The sequence below is a fragment of the Anguilla rostrata genome, chromosome 18, assembly GCF_018555375.3.
Source record: "Anguilla rostrata isolate EN2019 chromosome 18, ASM1855537v3, whole genome shotgun sequence".
In the NCBI taxonomy this organism is placed as follows: Eukaryota; Metazoa; Chordata; class Actinopteri; order Anguilliformes; family Anguillidae; genus Anguilla; species Anguilla rostrata.
Window position 1 is genome coordinate 19,627,707 of NC_057950.1, and position 20,895 is coordinate 19,648,601.

At 45.1% G+C, this 20,895-nt stretch overlaps 1 protein-coding gene across 2 annotated transcripts; it reads right to left on the bottom strand.

The window, feature by feature from the left end:
- Positions 1-7,933: 7,933 nt before the first annotated feature.
- On the bottom strand, positions 7,934-20,177 carry tnfaip3 (tumor necrosis factor, alpha-induced protein 3). Of its 2 annotated transcripts, XR_010327022.1 has the most exons (10): positions 19,824-20,177; positions 18,155-18,495; positions 14,113-14,303; positions 13,541-13,682; positions 12,928-13,098; positions 12,525-12,702; positions 11,091-11,878; positions 10,679-10,899; positions 10,179-10,544; positions 7,934-10,147 (listed from the first exon to the last, which is right to left on the bottom strand). XR_010327022.1 is itself a non-coding variant. In XM_064317096.1 (9 exons), the coding sequence occupies exons 2-9, from the start codon at positions 18,459-18,461 to the stop codon at positions 10,254-10,256; spliced, it is 2,289 nt and encodes a 762-aa protein (XP_064173166.1). In that variant the 5' UTR covers positions 18,462-18,495; positions 19,824-20,177; the 3' UTR covers positions 7,934-10,253. The 2 variants fall into 2 exon arrangements, 1 of the variants encoding a protein (XP_064173166.1); XM_064317096.1 differs by having other exon boundaries at positions 7,934-10,544.
- Between the last annotated feature and the right edge of the window lie 718 nt (positions 20,178-20,895).

Here is a 20,895-nt window from a genome sequence, read left to right on the forward strand (position 1 = left end):
AATTCTGTCTTTTGTGTGTATAGTATTTGTTGAATCTTACTTTGTGTATATACACGTATCAGGGTGAACATATAATATAATATTGCTGTTTCCTTCTGAACTGAGAAGACTTTTGTTAATTACAGCACATTGAAGAGGCTTTCTGTTTGTTAATACCAAAAGCTTCTAACATCCATTTTCCTGTGGATGTTAGAAGCTTTTGGTATGCTTGGCTGTACATACTGATTCCTTCCTGATCTGCAGGAGTTTGGGGAAATGGTACTGCCATACAACTTCTTTTCTAAGATTGTAAATTGACATTCTTTAAATTTGGTGATCTTGTCTAACAAGCAGGAAAGCCTATTCAGTTAAGGCAAAGTAGCTTGAGTCTTTACCTTGGAAGTTCAGTCATTCACAAATTGATTAGTTGTTTTGGCGTATTGCTGCACAGTGTGCTAGGCCTAAAGTGTCTGTTATCACCTACCTGTCCACTTAGGGAAACTGGGGATATTAGTTCAACATGTTGTTCCATTTCACCTGTATTTCTGGACTGAACCCTTCTGATTTAAGGGCAGATGATGTAATGATTTTACAGAATGGGTTCCAGGTATATACTTGGAGTTGAAAAATGTTTTAACAGTCTTGCTGAACAGAAACAGGAACGTACAGGATGGCCTTACTGCTTTTGTCAGTGGTGGTGTTATCAATGCCTTGTTTTTGTTTGATTCGCCAGAACCCGTTCACTCATTGGCGCCCCCTAATGACTGAATTCAAATATATCCAAATATATCTATAGCACCAGAAATATATGTTCTAATGAAAAGGAAAACTTATTTTTCAATGCATTTGGATGGGAAAGGTTAGAAGAGAATGGAAAATGTCGCTTTGTTCATGCCACACAGGTCTAAGTGAGCTTGAAACTATGGTAGCTTCTAGCTTTCTGAGTTCCTTTAACTCTACAGAGTCACAGAGTATTTTACTCTAACAGATTACATTTTATGCCTATCAGGCCTTGTGTCGAATTAAATAAAGAGTATTTTACCATGCGTGATGTCACAGTCCATTTGTAATAATAATAATAATAATAATAATATATTAAGAATTATAAAATGAACCTAAAAGCATATCTGTTTGCATAATCTTATAAGCATAAACAATCATTTTAAATAAGCCTTGAAAGCTCATGTTATATGCTCATGATTGCAAAGAATGTGTACCTTAGTGAACACTGAACACTCCTCTCCCATGATGCACTGGGATAGACAAACAGAGACTGGTACATAATGCCAACCGAAACCAAAGCACATTAATCTCATACTGTAAATACTAAGGGAAAGTTGCATTTTAATTTATGAATGTCAGTCAGGATCTAACCACAAATGAAGGACTCTCTGACTTCAGAAGGTTACTGGGGAGGGTTGTAGGCAGCCTTGAAGATTATATTTTTATTTCTCTGCTTCATAATGGCTTCCTTAACCTCCACTGGCTCTGATCCTCATGTTAACGAATGCCAATAACAGATGCCAAAAGCAATCAAAAAGCTAGAATCAAAAGTAGATCCTGAAAGCTTATACCTGCACTAAGGAACCAATTGAACACACCTGACTAAACAAAAACACCTGTGATGCCATTTGTCCCATACTTTATGACACCATGGAATGGGGGGGACTGCTTATAAAAACCAAAATGTATAAAATTAAGTCAAATTAAATAATAAGTATTAAATTAAAACATATAATGTGCACTTTAATGTGAATTGTTTGATTACAAATCTAAAATTGTGGAATACAGAGCCAAATAAAATATAAAAATGCTGAGCAGGCCCAGCTGACCTTGATTTTGGATCAAAATGGCAAGAGGAAAAGATCTAAATGACTTTGAAAGAGAGGTCATTGTTAGTGCACAAATAGCAGGAGCTTCAGTCACAAAGACTGTTCAACTGGCTTGTGTTTCAATAGGAACAGTGTCTAAATTGACATCTGCATTTAGATATGTGGTAAAGACATCAGTAAATAGGGTCAGAAACTGTGGTTGAAAGCGCACATTCGACGACTGTGATGCTTGTGCATTAGTATGATATGAAAGGAAAAACAGAAAAACAATAAAGAGCAACTCTTCCTCAGGTGACTGAGAATGTCAATGCAAAGCATGATCAGACTGTTAGCAAGACCAGTCTGTCGACAACTACATAGAGAGGGATATTATAGTAGGGTTGCAGTGCATGAACTCCTCATTACAAAGACAAATGCACATTTGAGAGTTCAATGGTGCAAAAACCATAGGCACTGGTGCACAGAGATGTGAGGAAAAAAGTGATATAGTCAGATGAGCCTTCACCATATTCTCAACAAGTGGGCGAGTGCATGTTTGGCATACACCAAGAGAACGATAGCCATGGATGACTGGTACATAATGCAAGTTTGATGTATATATCAATCTTGCATTTTCATTTTCAATAATAGCTGGGAACTAGGAAGCCATTTCTGTGTACAGAATGCAATACCTCCTTACATTTTCAGTTTTGACAGTACTGAGTAAGCTGCAATGCAATTAATAAAAAAGAAACCATTCTTGGTTTTTGTTTTTAATGAAAATGCCCTGGTGATGTGTAATTTATCTCTGAGTTTTAAGTAGCATTTTGCACTTGTGTTTTAATGCTATTCTCACATAAACACTAGGTGGCAGTCTTTATACAGAAATAAGTCAAAAGTATTGAAACCCAATGAATAACACCAGATGTGTCTAAAACAAATTTCCTTCAGGACGATAAAGTCTATCTTATCTCTTATCATATCTTACATTTTAATGTTGTGTTTTGAACTCGCAGAAGGGTGGCATGAATGCAAGTATTTATTTTATCATAAAGGCTTCTCAAACACATAGGTCCATTTAAAAAGTATAAAAATGCTACTGGTAAGTTTGTGGGTTATCAGACACTTTTCAGGCACAGTAAATTTAGAGTAAATTGAACTCATGTTGTCGGTTTGAGCATAATGTCTATCATACCACTGCATCTCAAACTATATTAATGGGGTGTTTGTTACTTATAAGATAAGATATACTTTTATTGAGCCCCGTGGGATAATTTGTCCTCTGCATTTGACCCATCCTAGTTACTTAGGAGCAGTGGGCAGCCACAGTGCAGCGCCCGGGGACCAACTCCAGTTCTTGGTCAAGGGCAACTGCAGGAGTGCACCTAACATGCATGTCTTTGAGTGTAGGAGGAAACCAGACTATCACTTGTATCATAATCAGATTGTGTTATATGATCTCGGATTACTTACTGGGGTGATACTGTGATTTATTTCCGCCCAAAATAATACACAACAGTAAAAGGAAAATACAGACTGAAAATGACTGACTCATCAAACTGTTCAGTCATATGGGAACAAAACAAACAAATAGACATTTTTATGATTACATGTGACAACCATTGCATGGTTAAAGTCACAGACAGAATTTCATTTGACTAGTGCATCCTTGGTCATTTGACGTAAATTTTTGTTTTTCCCTGATCAGAAAGAAACGAACAATTCTCAGCTGACGTTGAGACTCAACTATGGGCACTTCAAATGAATGTCTCAGCAGTAAAGTCTATAATTGGCTTGTACTGAAAGAGTGGATATTACAGAGAATTATGACTAAGTGAGTTTGACATTTATGGCACTGCCTAATCGGTACATATCTTACTTATGGTTTTGTTGGGGGAAGGCAGGGCTTTGTTATTCAGTGTTCATTCTCTCTCTCTGGTTTTGGCATGGTAAAGGGATGTGACTCTCCATGGCTCAAATCTAAAATTAAGCAGTGGACCAAGTCTATCTGCAGAGTCATCAATACTACCCTAGGAATGCCACAGAATGTCCAGGTTTTGTAGTTACTGTGTAATTAAAACAGTAGATTACACAAACAACTGCAACTGGTTGGTTATGGTGGCTGATTTTAGAATAAAATAAAAACTGATCTTCAAGGATAAGAATGAATTTCACTGCCATGGATGACTTTGCGGATGGTTAATCGAGCCAACACAACGTTTTCCAACCGCAGATGGCAGAGTTTCTGCCAAAGTAAGTGAGTGACCTAAGTGGAAAGTACTATGGCTATAAAATGTTTTTTTTTTAATGGCCCTGAGTCCTTTGGTCTTGTCTGTGTGTCATTGATACAAATCAACATCTGAAAATCAGTAATCTTCACCTCCTGTTTTGTGAACAGGCTCTGTATAAAATGGTTTTCAGATTTTTGCTGTAGTTTCTCAAACTGGGATGACAGCACAAACTTTATTTCTGCAGATTTGAATAGTGATCCTTTGGGGAGCCCTTACTTGAGATTTTTGGGATGAAAACTGTTAGCGTGGCACAGACAGAGCTGGGGGCTATGAAAGCCCCCCCCCCCCCCCGTTTCTTAATTACCACATCAGTGCTGCAATGAGACCTGCTCACAGAACCGGACCCTGGCCGGGGATCAGGAGAGCCTGTCTGTTCCGCGAACTACGGCTATACAGATTACGGTGGCGAAGGGTCTTTGGTGTCCCCTTCCGAAAAATTGAGGGGCAAACCCCTATAGTCAAAACCAGCAGCAGCGAGCAGGGTGACTGAAGAGCGGGGTTTTCAGGATCTCTCCAGCAAATCATTTCCCATGTGTGAGTCAGAGCGCAGCGTTTTAAGTTCTGACTGCTCCTCATTTGAATACCAACATGCAAATCACCTGTGTGCTTTTTCTTTCCTTTCGTCTCTTAAAGCCAGATTCCCACCAGATTGGCTGTCAGTCTCCAAGCGAGCCAGTTCAGATAAGAATCTGGGTGATGGGGAAAATTCATCCACGGCCATAAATCTTCATGTACAGTATAATGTATATCAATCAATTTCTGAAACGACGTCCGTTTCGTTTTTTTTTTTTTTTTTTTTTTTGGTTCAGATGTTTTGATTCTGTTGATGAGCTGGCACAGTCCAGTCTAGCCTGTGGTGGGGTGCTTTCCAGTGGAATGGTGTTTGAAACTCCTTTGGAATATTGACATATTCCCCTGCACTGACTGTCAGTTCATAACTGGAAGTGACCTGTTGTCAGAGCAGGAAGTAGAACTTGCAGTGACAGGGTGACCTCATTATCGTGTCAGAACAGAACTCCAGGACTGGAGTTAAACCTGAATACACTGCAGCCCTCCAGGACTGTAATTAAACCTGCTGGCTCTGTGGACCTCCAGGACTGGAATTAAACCTGCATACACTGCAGCCCTCCAGGACTGTAATTAAACCTGCTGGCTCTGTGGACCTCCAGGACTGGAGTTAAACCTACAGGACTGGAACCCGTGGGATGAGTGAAGACAGGCAGTGTTGCAGGTGTACAGATCCTCTATCACAGGGGAGAGGAAATCTGGTCCCAGAGAGCAGTAATCTGGTCATAGTTTTTATTTCCACTAATTAGCTGCCCTGGTTCAATTAGCTAATTAGACATATACACCAAAACCAGCTCACTTGTAGATTTCAGTTCAGTTTAATTCAATTAATCACAAAGACACTTCACAGTGGAAATACAGGGCTCCTGTATGCCTTCTCACTTGTTTTTGTGTATGCGCACTGAACCCATCAAACTGCATTCTTATCTCCGCTCAGGAGCAAACATTATTTCGCAGAAATGCAGTCCTGCAAAGTGTTTCTCTTTTTAAAAAGCGTATTAAATTTTTAGCCGGTTTTAAAACAGCCATACAGGAACCCTTGTTTGAACATGAGAAACACAAGCATATGGTATGTCTTGTCACCAGCATTATTGTATTCAGCCCACCTGTAGTTATGCACCTGTAACTGTGGCATAGCTCTCTAACTCCTGATCCACGGAATGCTTGTGTGTTCTGTGTTTTCCAGGTTTCCCAGCCTGTCTCCTTGCCATTTAATTATGAGTCTCACCTGACTGGAGTCTCCAGTGTGGGCAAAAAGCCCAGGCAGCTGCTTCCTGTACAGCCCTGCTCTCATGGTCCTGCAGATGTAGGTCTGAAAAGTCCCAGGTTTACTCATGGTGGGGTTTGTGTTTATAGTCTACGGAAAGTGGCTGGGCGGTGCACTATAATGCTTTGCTGTTTTACTTTGTTCTAGATTCCTTTTTTAGGTGAGAGAGACCTTTGGTCTGACACCCAATTGCAGGGTGGTAAATTAAAACTGCTCTTTTAATTTAACTTTTTTGTTTCAGTTTCTTTGCAACTCAAAACTAGCAGACATACATCATTGTGAGTACCTTCTTTCATTAAACCCCGGGCATGTAAATTTGCAGCGGTGTCTGGAAGCTTGTCCCCTGACTTAATTGTGTACAGTGTGCCCTAATGTCCTGGTTTACTCAGCCAGCCTCTGCTTGTAACCAAACGTTGAGGCCATATTGCAGTGGCATTGGGTGGGTATATAAAAGTTTAACTTGAGTAGTTGTGTTTGTTCCTAGATGCCGGTCTCACGGAGAAGAGCTTTAGCTTTGCCAGGTAGAGCACCATGTGTCTCATAGACGGTGATGTTTTCCGATGAAACTCCCCAAAGCTTATTCCAGGTTATTCTCCCCACAGACCCAGGACATTTCACTTCAGTATTTTAATGATTGGTGGGTCTCCACCTCTGATCAATGTCCCAATACCATTCTCTGTTTCAGATATAGACCATCACCACAAATACACAAGCTGTTACACATCTGAATAATACACAGCTGAATTCTCGAAAATAAGCAAGCTGGTTTCAAATGTCTCCCAAACTGAAATAAGTTTTCAAAAATCTTCCCCAGTGGATGTGACTCCTGGCGTACTTCTTCTGTGCCTCCACACAGAGTTATTTTCGGAAAGGCCAAATCTGGCCCCCACTCCCTTCAATGCAACCCATCCTCCGCATACCTAAAATGTCACCACTTCCCCACCGCAAACATCCCCACCCTAAACAGGGCAGTGTGAAAAAGCCCTGCCTCTGTGCCATGTGGTTCACGTGTGCATGTGGGTGTGGGCGTGGGCGCGTGGTTGGGGGGATTTGGGCGTCTGGTCTGTGGCCGATTTTGGCAGGTGACTCTCAGAATTACCCTGCTCAAAAGCAGGCATGGAATACCTGAAAAGCGAGCTCTCGCTAATCTCCCATGTAGGAGCTGAATGAGCCAGAGCTCTGTGCTGTTACCTGAAAGAGGCATCGGCGCTCACTACTCCTCTCGTCTCGTTTCTGCTTCCTCTATCGTTTCTCCCTGAAGACCACAGGAGCAGACACGAGCACCTGCAGACCCACCCACCGTCAGCGCCACCACAGGGCACTGTTTAAACTGCACTAGACAAGATCAAAATGCATCCGAAACACGGCAGTACATTGTGCTGGGCAGATGCTTTCATCCAAAGCGGTGTCCAATAAGTGTATACCAAAGGTCACCCAAAACTTAATCCAATCAGAGTTTTACAACATTCATCATTCCATACCTTCAACACAAACATTCCACTCGCAGCCAGAACATACTGGTGCACTGGCCTGAGGATCATGCATTTACAAATCATAGGGTCATATTTTAAAAATGCTTCATTGTTAAATGAATTGTATTTACAATTATTAATTCTAATTACGTTATATTACATTCTGTACCCCTTGGAGGCAGACTGTTCTAGTTCAATTTAAACTGAACATTTTCCTGTGTGTTAATCATGGCATTTCTGATGCAGGCCGGTTGGTATGGTTACTATCCATATGCTTGGCTGAAATGCAAACGTAAGCAGTGCTTGCAGTTCAGACACAGGACTGTTCTAGACTGCGATACATGTGTTTGCATGGACTCTTCCTGTCCTTTCCTCACCCTGCCTCATACCCCTGACACCTGTTACTCTCCTTTGCCAGGAAAAGCTGCCTTTCGTACAGCGCCATGATGTTAAAATGCACTGTAAAAAAAGAGATTGAAACAAAGGCCTAGTTTTAAAATGGATATCGAGAGTTCATGGATCCAACGATAATGACAATACAACATGTATTATTAAAAATAATTTATTTTCAAGACAATGTATAAATTATTGAGACACAGAACTGATCATTTTTAAAATGAATAAATACTTAACAAATACAGATTTAATTATACACTGTTAAACAAGGGAAAAAAAAGTTTCAGAATTTGAAGGTTAATGAATGTTCTTCCCTGGAATGTTCCAGGTTTACCATCATGTACACCACAACAGCTTATTAAAGTATTGTGCAATATTAAGACTGTGACTCTGAGTGGAGATCAAAGCCATAAGTGTGAATATCTTAAATATCTCCTTATGAGACAGACAACTGCCTTTCTGTGTGTTCACTTTGGCAAAAGCACAGGTTTGTTTATCCACGTTTGTTCTTGTAAATAAGACAAAACTAGAAACATTTCAACAACATAATCAGTGTTCAGGAGATACAGATTTTACAGGTAATGTTTTTTCAATTTCGCCATGACGACTCACAAATGGACAGTTATCTCCGTTGATTTTTTTTTTTTTGTTTTTTTTGGCAGTTACTGCGACATCAAATAATGAATAATCACAAAAACACAGAATTACAAAACCAGTTCAGTTTGTGCAACTGCGGAAAAAAGCGTCGCGCGAAACACAGGCACTGTGCAGAGGAGCGGGTACCGAGGCCGGCTGCAGGAGGAGGTGGAGGAGGAGGCACAGCGGGAGGTGCAGAAAGGGGCGTGGCCCTCGCTCAGGAGTGTTTACGTTCCGACGGTGCGGCTCTCTCGCGGCTGTTCTATGCTGAGGGGATTTCACCGAGGGTTGCTTTCAGTCAAAGGGAGTTTCACACGCATTCTGATGTGGGCAATTCCCTACAGGGCGATTATGATTTTTATGGTGATGAGATTAATTGCAGTTCTAAGCCTATAAAAAACGTGCTAGCTGTGCCAGGCCCTGTAAGCACTTTCTAAGTTTCCAGCGAGATGCAGGAGGAGCAGTGGCTCTCCCTGGCGCTGGCTCTCCCTGTTAGGATCAGTCCTGTGGACACGGCCGGCTGCCATCTCCTAATGATGCTCATTTCTACGTCTGCGCCTGCGACACTCTTGGAACGTAAACGCTACTTCCACGAGAAGATGAAAACTACGGGCTTACAGGCGGCACTGCCAGGGCTGGCAGCGAGCTTCGGCAGGAAACAGGCTTCTGAAAGCTCTTAAAGCACATTTTCTTACTGCGCTTAGATGAAAATTTGGCCAATGTAAAAAAACAAAAAAACACAGCCTTACACCAACTACATCTGGACCCCAAACAGACCATCTCTGACAGCAGTGATCAGTGAGCTGCACAAGGAGAATGCAGAGACTGATCCTTAAAACTGGAAACTGTTCTCAACCGCTTTTAAAAAATCAGCAGCTGAATTTTTACTTAATGGCATCTAATCTGGTAGCATTGCCTTAAAGTGCATGCTCAGTACTACCCAGCTTTAACATCCACTTTACATTAAATCATTTTACTTGTATCAGAGATCAGGTCATTTAGTTTTCAGTAACAGACGTAAGTTATAATGAATGTGCGTGTTTGTGTGTGTGTATGTGTGTTTGTGTTTGAGAGAGACTGTGTGTGGTTTTTATTTTGTTTTTCATTGTTTTCACAGGAAGTGCGCAAAGGCACTTGGGCTGTGCAACCCCATTAGACAGAGTCAGGTAAAAGGAATGAAACTAAAACTGCTGGCTGTTGTTATTTAGCTCAGCATTAAATCAGCAATACTTGGTCCAGAAGTGAACAAGGATCCCAGCAGCTGTGTTAAGTGTTTACTTTACTGAGACAGTACTTCCCAAACCGTCACTCACACACATACACACCTCAACACCTCTGCACCACAACCAGCCGCTCATTTCGAACCTTCCTTGCCTTCCACCAAACCCATTCTTTGGGTCTTTCTAGTTAACAGCCAATCAAATTTCACTGGGGAAAAGAGAAGTGCTTCTGCGCTTTTGCATTTTAGGTGCATTGTTTGAATGTGGGTGTTGGAATGTGGTTGCGCAGTGTGGGATGTGCGTAGGATGCGTGCATGGATGTGTGTGGATTAGTGTAGGATGTGTTTGGGATGTGCGTGGATGAGTGTAGGATGTGTTTGGGATGTATGTGGATGAGTGTAGGATGTGTTTGGGATGTGTGTGGATGAGTGTAGGATGTGTTTGGGATGTGCGTGGATGAGTGTAGGATGTGTTTGGGATGTGTGTGGATGAGTGTAGGATGTGTGTGGGATGTGTGTGGATGAGTGTGGATGAGTGTAGGATGTGTGTGGATGAGTGTAGGATGTGTGTGGGATGTGCGTGTACTGTGCCTCCTCCATGCCCCGCCCCTCAGATCACGCTCTGTAGACCTGCTTAAAGTGGTCACATTCGTTGCAGTAGCCGTGCTTGTCCTGGTTGGCGTAGTGGTCGCAGCCCTGGGTCCTGCAGCTCTGTTTGGGCCCGTCTTTGGGTGCCTGAGTCCTGCGGCCCTCCCTGGGGCCCCTGGCCTGACACTCCGCACACAGCTCCAAGCAGCCGGGCGACGCGTTCTTACAGCTGCCGCGGCTGCACTGCAGCCTGGTCTGCGTCTGCGTCTGTGTCTGCGTTTGGGTCTGCGTCTGCGTCTGCCTCGGCTGCGCAGCCCGCTAACAGGAAGACACAACAACAGTACTGTGAGCCAGCGGGAAGAGACCTGTGTGCTCCAACACTTCAGAACACAATCAGCGGCCAAGACATTCATTCATGAGTTAAGACAGACACAAGCGTCACTGGTAATTACCGGAGGAGGGGACTGGTGGCCCCTGGGGGCCCGGGGCCCGGCTCGGTTCAGCCGCACGGCCTGCTCCCGCACGAAGCAGCGGCTGCAGTAGCCCTCGTACATGGGCAGGCCCTGCGAGTTGCAGCCTGCTCCCAGGCACCGGGGGCCGCTGTGGAAGCCCGCCTCCGTGCGGCTCGCACCCGACGAGGGGACCATGCGCTGCGACACCACGGGGTCCGGCCCTGGAACATTCCAGATCAGCCTGCTGTCACCATGGGTAATACCCCCATACTCACACACAACATCCCCCATGCTCAGAGCAAGGGCTCTATTTAAAATGTATTTTGAACAATGTTACAATACCCAGAAAAAAAATTATTAGTGAGAAGATGGTGAAGCAGTGATTACAGTACTGTAGGGTGGCAGTACTCACGGTGGTTGGTCTGGTAGTCCACGTAGCAGATGGTGCAGAAGCCCAGCTTCTCAGGTGTCCCGTAGTACTGGCAGCCCGCCCTCTTGCAGGGCTGTCCCGTGCAGCTCTGGCGGTGGAGGGCGGAGAGGCTGGAGTCCCCCCGCGTGTGGACGGGCTCGGAGGCGGGCCCCGACCTCTCCCTGGAGCTCCACTGGAGGCAGGAGGGACAGAGCCCGTTAAACGTCCTTAGCGCCTCCTGCTGGCAGAGAGAGCAGCGCTGGGCCCAGCCGTGGGGGGGCAGGTCCTGGGGGGCTCGGGGCAGCGGGAGAGGGAGGCCGCTCTGGCGCGCGGCGTAGCAGCGTTCGCACAGCCCCTCCCGCTCCACGCGGAGCGTGAACAGGCAGCCCGCCGTCTTGCACTTCATGGCGTGAGTCTCGCTGTACAGGCTGAGGCTGGGGGCCGTGGGCGGGGCCGAGCGAGGGCTGGGCAGGAGGGTGGAGCCCGGGGGCATCGGCTTCGCCCCGGGCTCCGCCTCCGTGTACGCCCCGCCCTGCTCGCCCGCTCGCCTCCTCTCAAAGCACTCGTGACAGTGGGGCTGCGTATCCACGGAGACGTAGTAGGAGCACCTGGGCGTGGCGCAGCGGATCTCCACTAGGGACAGCTGGGAGACGGAGAAGGGCGGCGGCCGCTGGGGGCGGGGCTCCCAGGTGGGCTCCCTGTCCTCTTCCCAGCGCTTGTACTCGTGGTTGACCAGCTGCAGGTAGTCCTCCATCAGATCCATGTCTTCCGGAAGGTTCCCTTCATCCAACCTGCCGCAACCAACAGGACAACAGTCACTACACCGCTCTGGGTCTCTACAGCCAATCACATTGCCCTGGGTCTCTATACCCAATCACATCGCCCTGGGTCTCTACACCCATATCACATTGCCCTGGGTCTGTACACCCAATCACACTGCCCTGGGTCTCTATACCCAATCCCATTGCCACGGGTCTCTACAGCCAATCACATCACTCTGGGTCTCTACATCCAACCAAATCTCCCTGGGTCTCTACAGCCAAGCACACTGCTCTGGATCTCTACAGCCAATCACTCTGCATAGCAACACAGTCCTGCCAGTTTAAAATATCTGAGGCTGATATGATGTCATCCACTGCAATCCAAAGCAATATGCTTGCAAGTAATACAGAACCACACTGCCAAGTGTAAAAGCTTGGCCTTAAAATTTTACAATGTGAGAAATCTACTCTGTCATTTTATAAAATAGAAGATAAATTAACAGTTATCAATTACATCTGCAATAATTTAAAAATGTGTGCGCTAAAAGTCACCTCTGTTAAGAATGAATGATTGACTACATAAATGAATGAAGAAATGACTGAATGAAGAAATGAAAACATTACTGACTGAATGAATGAATGAATGTTGAGCATTGATCTTCCCGTGTAAACTCACCTGGCTGCGTGGACGACCTCGGTGTTGAGCCCGAGTCCGCTCACAGATATCTCGGTCAGGGCCAGGTAATCACCAATCAGCCTCCTGCTCTGCTGCTGCTCCTTCTCCAGCAGGAAGTGGACCTTCAGCTCCTCAAAACCGCCCCTTCCTGGGCTGGCCAATGGCACGGCTCGGACCTCTGCAACACGCAGCCTCACTGAGCCTCATTCACATCTACCTGTGCCATTCACACCTGTACTTCTGTGTGTGGGTCTGTGTGTTTCTATGTGTGTTTGTGTTTGTATGTGCGTGTGTGTGCATGTGCGCGTGCGTCCATGTGAGCGTACATGTGTGTGGATGTGCACGTATGCGTGCGTGTGTGTGCGTGCGTGTGTATGTGTGTGCGTGTGAGAACCCTGCTCACCTGGGCCGCTGTCTCTGACGGTCAGGAGGGGAGCGAAGTGTTGAGAGTGGTAGCCGAGCACTATGGGATACTTGTAGCACTCCCTGGGGGGCCAGTGCAGAGGGAGGTAGATGCCCCCCACACTGAGGGGGGAGAGAGAGGACCCAGACTCCATGCTCCTCAGGACCTCATCTGGAGATCCAAACACTCATCTTACACTAGAGCAAACAGCGATGACCCGTGCCCCACACATATGTACTTGTACACACACAGGCTCACTTTCCCCAGTTGTATTTAATCAGTTTTACACTGAAAACTCTCCTGTTTGAACCGCATCTTTCTTCACAATTCACTCTGAGCATTTATTCTAGGTTACAACAGTGGCGGTCCATTTAACACCGTGTCTATAAACCCATTTCATACTCCGGTACCACGTCCTCAGTCTCCCTCTTGCACCAACTATGGAACTGAACTTTATGTTTATGTGCTGACTGCTGCTACTGCTTGGCATTGATACTGTGGCTTTGTTGTTACACGTGGGACCTAATCCTGTCTGTGCGCTGATTAAAGTGTCTCAGCACAGGAGCGTACGCTAAGCGCCTAAATGTAAACGTAACGTTGGAACGCGCTTTACCGGCGATGACGATGATGGGCCTTCGGAGGATGTTGGAAAGGATGAAGATGTGAATGTCCTCGAGCGAGTCGTACTGCAGGCCGCTGCGGCTGGAGCCCAGAGACGCCATCTTCACCACCTTCTCCCACTCCTCCTCCCAGTTCTGAGCAAACACAGACACAGGCCGGAGCTGAGCACAGCATCCCTCACCTGCCCACACACTCTAACACTGTGATACTCACTAGTGTGCTGTAATGTGTGATACACACTAATGTGCTGTAATGTGTGATACTCACTAGTGTGCTGTAATGTGTGATACTCACTAGTGTGCTGTAATGTGTGATACTCACTAGTGTGCTGTAATGTGTGATACACACTAGTGTGCTGTAATGTGTGATACTCACTAGTGTGCTGTAACGTGTGATACTCACTAGTGTGCTGTAACGTGTGATACTCACTAGTGTGCTGTAACGTGTGATACTCACTAGTGTGCTGTAATGTGTGATACTCACTAGTGTGCTGTAATGTGTGATACTCACTAGTGTGCTGTAATGTGTGATACTGACTAGTGTGCTGTAATGTGTGATACTCACTAGTGTGTTGTACCGCAGCCCCGTTTGTGTGAATTCCTGTGACTGCAGCAGTTGCGTCTGGAAACGCATGCGGAAGTTGCGCGTGTCCGTGTCCTTCAGGGCTCCATATAGCGCCTTGCGCAGGACCAGGTCTGTGTCCTGCACCCCGAGCATGTACTGCGACGCCGCATGCAGCAGGCAGTTGCCGTCACCTGCAGCACAGAGATTATAGAGTTACTTCAGAGCTTATTCATTTCACTATACACAAGCGTGCACACACGCACACACAACCGCACTGTTTAATAAAACAGCAGACCGTTTCATAAAGCGACTGTTTTACAAAACACTGCTCCATTTCATGATAATCAGAGCATAAATACGTAACACTCCGCCTGATATAATAATTTGTTACAAGCATCCAGAACAGTCGAACATCAGAGAAAGAGGAAGTGAGGGGATTTCCACATAACCGCAGATGTCCTGACCACCTGACCTCAGAAAACAGGAAGAGGCCCTGATAGATACATGAAACGTTTAAGCACTGAAGCGGAACTACACAAGTACACGGACCTCCGCAGTCAGTTAATGAAACGTCTTTTGTATTTGTGCAGATCAACAGTGTTTTCTGCAACCATTGAAGGGCCGACCATTGACAACTGAAGGGTCAAAACTCCATTGGACAAAGTTTGAAAGTGTGCACCTTCTAAGCTAAGAGTTCAGCCAAAACAAGAAGTAGTAATTCATTGCCCTCTGACTTAGAGAAAATGCTGATCTGTCTGCAGGGCACAGTGCCATGAATCCACGGGTTCCTCTTTAGTTTCAAACCACTGTGCTGTGATTCTGATAAATGAGCAGAAGTGAGAAATGATTGTTCGCATTGACCAGCATTCCTGCTTCCCCTGGCAACAGCCAAACAATGACAGTGTTCGTGCTGCGCACCTGCGAAGATTATTACGTACACTCAAAAGAATCAGGAACACATTCAATATCAACCCTGTGAACTTTCACCAAGCACGATGATACCTACCATACCCATTGTGAGATTCTGAAACACGGTCATGTGAACGGGTCGAAGGGACAGGATTGGCTGTGGAACAGACAGGAATTCCCCTGAATGTGTCTCTGACTAAGTGTTGGGTTGCCAGCACTGCATGTATTTTCAATCTGGAGATATCAAAGTTGTGAATGAGCAGCAGGCTTTCCAGGGGCCTCGGCCTTGATGGAATGCCTCTACTGTCTTCTTCAGCAGGCAATAGAAAGCCTGGAATTTTTTTTTTGGGGGGGGGGGGGGTTTCTTTGATTTTGGGAAAATTTGAGGGCGCAGCACCTCCTGCATCCCCACGGCTCACGTGCAGCGAATCCAGGCCCATGAGGCATCTCGTGGCACAACCACCCCGCCCCCTCCCGTCGCCACGGGAACCGGGTGCCAGGCGAAGAGTGGAAACACACTCAGCAGTGCTGTGAACTCAGAACTGGAGTGTGATGTGCGGCAGGAGCACAGATACCGCAGAAGCAGGGCGTCTGTGGGCGCAAGGCTGTCGCCGAGATAAAACGACGCACGGGTTCGAGCTGCAAGGGCGCTCAAAATAACTGCCGTGGTGAGTCTGCAGCAGACCTCAGCCCTGAACACAGGATACTGATACAGCTTGTGTTCAGAGAACCACTGAGCACAGTACAGAACTACAGAAACTCATTTCTCAGACGTATTGCCACAAAGAGCTGTTTTTGAAAAAACTGCACAACAATCATAACAGTGACGCTGGGCCAGAGAGTTTGGGTTTTCCAACACATTCAGATTCTTGATCCGTTTCCACTGAAACTTTATTTTGAACGAGAAAATATGCAAAGACTTGGAAACTTCACTACACAGTCGATCTGAATGGAAAATGAACCTAAGGGAGATGCTGATATGCAATCAATACAATGGAATCTACATAAAAAAGGTTTTCCATGGTTAAAAGGAATCTTCTGTTCACACAACACAACAGAGAGACTTTCCCTCACTTCCTGCTCTACGGCTACCAAATTACATGGCTGCTTCTGTACTACATGAAGAGTTATATACTAGGAAATAAACAAACAGAAATAAGCTGCATCCATTTGCAATCAGGCCCAACAATTACTGTATCTGAGCCAGAGTATGAGAATACTGGCTTTGTATAAGAGAATATAGCACACAAAATATTTTTGCATACTAATATATTTGTGACTGTAAACACTTGTAGTTTATTTGGTAAAAAGTGGGCAATGTTTTTGAAGAAGTATTAAAAAGGTATACCGCAGCACATATATATACCCTAGTATGTATGCATATACTGTGTTAGATTACTGTGTTTTCACAACAAGCACAAGATTTCACAACAAGCACACCACCCACCAAATTAAATTTGAGAAAAGTTTCAAAACGATCACAGTATCATTATAAAAATGGCTTCCAGCTCGTATTCCACACCATTCCTCCAGCAGAGGCATGAGCCATTTGGCAATGAGAGGGCCACAGGGCCCACAGGGGGCATCACTGTGGGTGCCGTCTGTGGGTAATGTGTGTGGGGTAATGTCTGTGGGTAATGTGTGTGGGGTAATGTGTGTGTGTAATGCCTGTGGGGTAATGTGTGTGGGTAATGTGTGTGGGGTAATGTCTGTGGGTAATGTGTGTGGGGTAATGTCTGTGGGTAATGTGTGTGGGTAATGTCTGTGGGGTAATGTGTGTGGGTAATGTGTGTGGGGTAATGTCTGTGGGTAATGTGTGTGGGGTAATGTCTGTGGGTAATGTGTATGTGTAATGCCTGTGGGGTAATGTGTGTGGGTAATGTGTGTGGGGTAATGTCCGTGGATAATGTCTGTGGATCTGTCATGTCAGACGCACTAAGGCAGTTCTGCTGAATTACAGACACGTGTGAGCTTCCATCAGGCAGCGGTTCACACGGTCAGAACTGAGTCATGTGGCTGTCACCATCCTGCTTATCCAATGCGGGTTTGTCCACATGTTGTAACAAATGTCTGAAAGTAGCTGTGTTCCCGCTCACTCACTCACTCAAACTCCTAAGAGGAAATTCCCAGTAGGCCCATAAGGGAAGGAAGTGTGCCTCATCCCTGAGTTTTCTGACTTTCACACGTCTCTCTTTACAGTTATCACAAAGCCCAACTCCTCTAATGGGAAGATCTGACACACAGGAAACTGGGAATGCCCACTACTTTACAAACTATCAGCATCTAGTCAGCGTTTCTTTCTGTCATGTGCAAAGCCTCACTTAACTGTGTAAGTGGTTTTCTTGTTATTACAAATATGAAAATTGACCTAACTTCTTTGAAATGACTCTGAATGTACGCTTTTTTATGGCCTGCATTTCAGGAACGCACACACACAGACACAGACACACACATGCTGATGTCACCCACCGTGTTACTCATAAGGAAACAGTGGTTATCACCAGACCTCCAGCTCTGAGAAAGCAGGTAAAACCCATTCCACACACCAACATGCACTTCAGCAACCTCTACTGTTTACTTCAGAAAGTGGTCGGAAATACCTTATATTTAGTTACCGGAGTTTCCAAGAATTAAATCTGAAATGTTCTCATGACACATGACTTGCATTAGCCGTCTGTAGCCTTAGCGTCTCAGCCAAACCTCAGAATGACAAGGCCATTCTCTATGCTGACAGATAGCAATAAGCCGCTAATCAAGAGCTAGTAACATAGCTGTGATACTAAGCTCATCCCTCCTCAGCAAATACACAGCCCATGGGGTCCAGGCCCAGGGAGGTGCAGTCTACATGTACATGCTGACAGAGTCACACACTCCCATCTGGCTCCAATCAGAAAACATCTTTTTACAAATACATTTTGTTCAGCACAGGAAACCGTCAGTTAAGAGCGCAACCGAATTCCGTCTGGACGAGTAACTCTGCTGTGCTGTCAGGACAAATGGGATACTGCACTGATCCTGTCCAGACAGCTCCTGTGCTGACAAAACAGACGGAAAGCTGGCTGATCTCTGTTCGCGGCCTGAGCCTAGTCTGCCGTGGGGAAAGCCAACCAAGGTCCCCCCCACCGAGCCTCACCATTGGTCCGCAGCGGCACCAGATTCTTCACCTCGTGGCACCAGTTGAGCTTCTTCTCCTGCTCCAGGGCAGTCTGCATGGCCCGGTCCAGCAGGACGCCCTGGACCAGCTGGCAGAAGGCCAGGGGGAAGTGCCCGGTGGGCAGCATCTCCACGGTGTGCCGGTGCAGCGTGCGCAGGTGGTGGATGACGCCGCAGCTGCTGGTCGGCTTCACCACATCGTTTGGCACCTGCTCCCGGATCTTCATGGCCTTCAGAAGGTTGCTCACAAACAAGAACTTGGGCAGGAAGTTGTGCCCCTGGGACATCCTGTGTACCGGAGGGTAGGAGAACCAGTAGAAACTGGAGGAGAACACACATTCACATGGCTTTAGTGGCAGCTAATGACACACTAAAAACACACAGATAACACACTAATAACCCACAGTCTGACCCTCAGCACTGAAACTACGCTATATACACACTGTCTAGCTCTGACTTTAGCCCACCTTAATAATCCTCACTAAGTAAGAATTTCCCCACACCGTTCCGGCTTAGCGCAATGCTAACTCAATCCCCTCTTTTACCTGCACCCCTAACATTGTGTGAAAGTACCCTTCACACAATATTTCAGCAAAAATATTTTTGGTTTCACATCCTCTAACAACGTGTTGGAAAAGACATTTTTCGAAAATATGAGTTCATGGCTTAGTCATCAGAAATGATGTCACCTACCATCTACAGTTTAATTTCCTCAGCTCTACACTACCTGAGAACTGACAAATCCTATCACAACTCCGTCCATATTAAACAATCTGTGTCACTATCTGACAGGGTTAAATCCATATAAGAGGGTATAAATATGACATATCATCCTTTAACACTGGAAAATTGAACCATATGTTTCAGACTCATGATCATGTTATCTGTCATTGTGCAGCTATTTCTGTAACACCTGTTTGCAGACACTTCTGAGGCAGGCACAATGTAGGCCTATACTGTCTGGTTTACTACTACTCCGATCTACTACTACTAATATAATAATAATAATAATAATAATAATAATAATAATAAGAATAAAAATAATAATAAGAATAATAAGAATAAGAATAATAATAATACATGTTCACAGGGGTATTGCTTGCAGCAGACATTTAACTATAGAAGACTACAACATGGGTGTCTGGCAACAGCTAGCCATTTCTGTTCAAAATCAGTCCAGATACATATTAAAACAATCACCGTCTTTCGTGCTGATTTTCTGAACGTAACGTAGGCTACGCACATTTAGGCCGCCGATGGAACTATACATTCCGTACCAGCTAACGAGCTTCCGCCCTGCAAAAATATGTCAAGCATCTGTCAAAAGCATGCTGTCTGTCCACTGGTCCCACTCCGGCAGATATACTCATCTTTATGTGACCTGAGCGAGCTGACAGCATATCTACGATTACTCAGAAATGCCATATTAGCTAACGTTAAAATGTATATATGCAGCGCCTGTTCCAAATGGATGGTCGTCAAGAAACATTTTTAACGCAAGTGCATCATTGGACTGTTCCTTGAAGCACAAATGTAAGCACTGATGTGATTCGCTATTGTGGTTAATCTGTATCATTTATGATATCAAAAAGTGCAGCTACGCGCAGTTAGCAAGCTAAATAGTCAATCACAACGTTATGCGTACGTACCTGTAAAATATGTCGGTATCAACAACAGTCCCTCAGCGATGGCCAGGCGATCCTGCTGTCCCTTTAGCCAGAATAACCAAATCGATGCAGACCGCCATTAAGGCTTCACAATCCGAACCACTCCATCGTGTTCGGTAACGTTAACGTTAGGCTTTTAGCTCGCTGTGCGTGTGTGCGTGTCTGTATGTAGCTACCCAATGCGATTCACTTTGTGTACCAAGGTTTTTTTATGTGGTCAGGAAAAAACCCAGACTGCGGGGATTTCCGTCTACGGGACTTTCCAGAGCTTTCACAAACCTGCTCCAAACAGGATTGTTCTAAGCGAACGCTAGGGGCACACGATCACAGTGACATCACGGCAGTCTTTTGTGTGTCTTGTCGTGGGATGCAGGGCGCAGGGAACCGAATAGCCCCACCCACTGTCTACATAGAACCCTTACGTCATTTCATGAACTGCGGTATTCTGCGAGTTACCTGTAATAGCATTACTCTTACTCATATCACCGAAGAATTAAAAATGTCCCATTCAAAACTCAGGGAGTTTCACGGATTTGCGCGTCCTCTAGATTCAGTTATGATGTAGATGTCAAATACCCAATGGACATATGAAAGAAAAACTGGACATTTGGTGATATTCACAAAATCAAGACCAAAATATGATCAGTGAAAGAGTAAAAAGCAAAAATGTATTTAAAAAATAATAATAATCAAAATAAAATATAACGTAAATACAAACGGATGATACAGATGGGGTTTCCTGCTCTACTGTTTCTCTCTTACTTAATGCACCGTACTGCCGCTGTCGAATAGATCTTGTCTGTATGCACGTAGTCAAAAGAGTTAGTCACACTGGTAGGCATGTCAGCAATATGAAAATTAGGTTATTGCAATATCCCCATGACTTTACCGGCACTTGACTGGAAAACGTACAAGTCTACAGAAATGCATATATTATTTAAAATGATGTTCTGTAAATTCAATTAGGAGCTGAATGGTAAGTGGCAACAAGGGAATTCGAAGAGGCGAGGTTTCACTGTAAATCTGTAAAAAAAAAAAAAAAAAAAGGGCTTCC

What these genes read in the sequence shown, in the direction of transcription:
- tnfaip3 (XM_064317096.1), bottom strand. Translation starts at nt 18,461, where the DNA reads ATGTCCCAGGGGCACAACTTCCTGCCCAAGTTCTTGTTTGTGAGCAAC. An exon ending in GGCTGCGGTACAACACACTA is followed by an intron (nt 13,683 to 14,112) that starts GTGAGTATCACA and finishes GTGTTTGCTCAG; the next exon opens with AACTGGGAGGAGGAGTGGGA. An exon ending in GCCCATCATCGTCATCGCCG is followed by an intron (nt 13,099 to 13,540) that starts GTAAAGCGCGTT and finishes TTGGATCTCCAG; the next exon opens with ATGAGGTCCTGAGGAGCATG.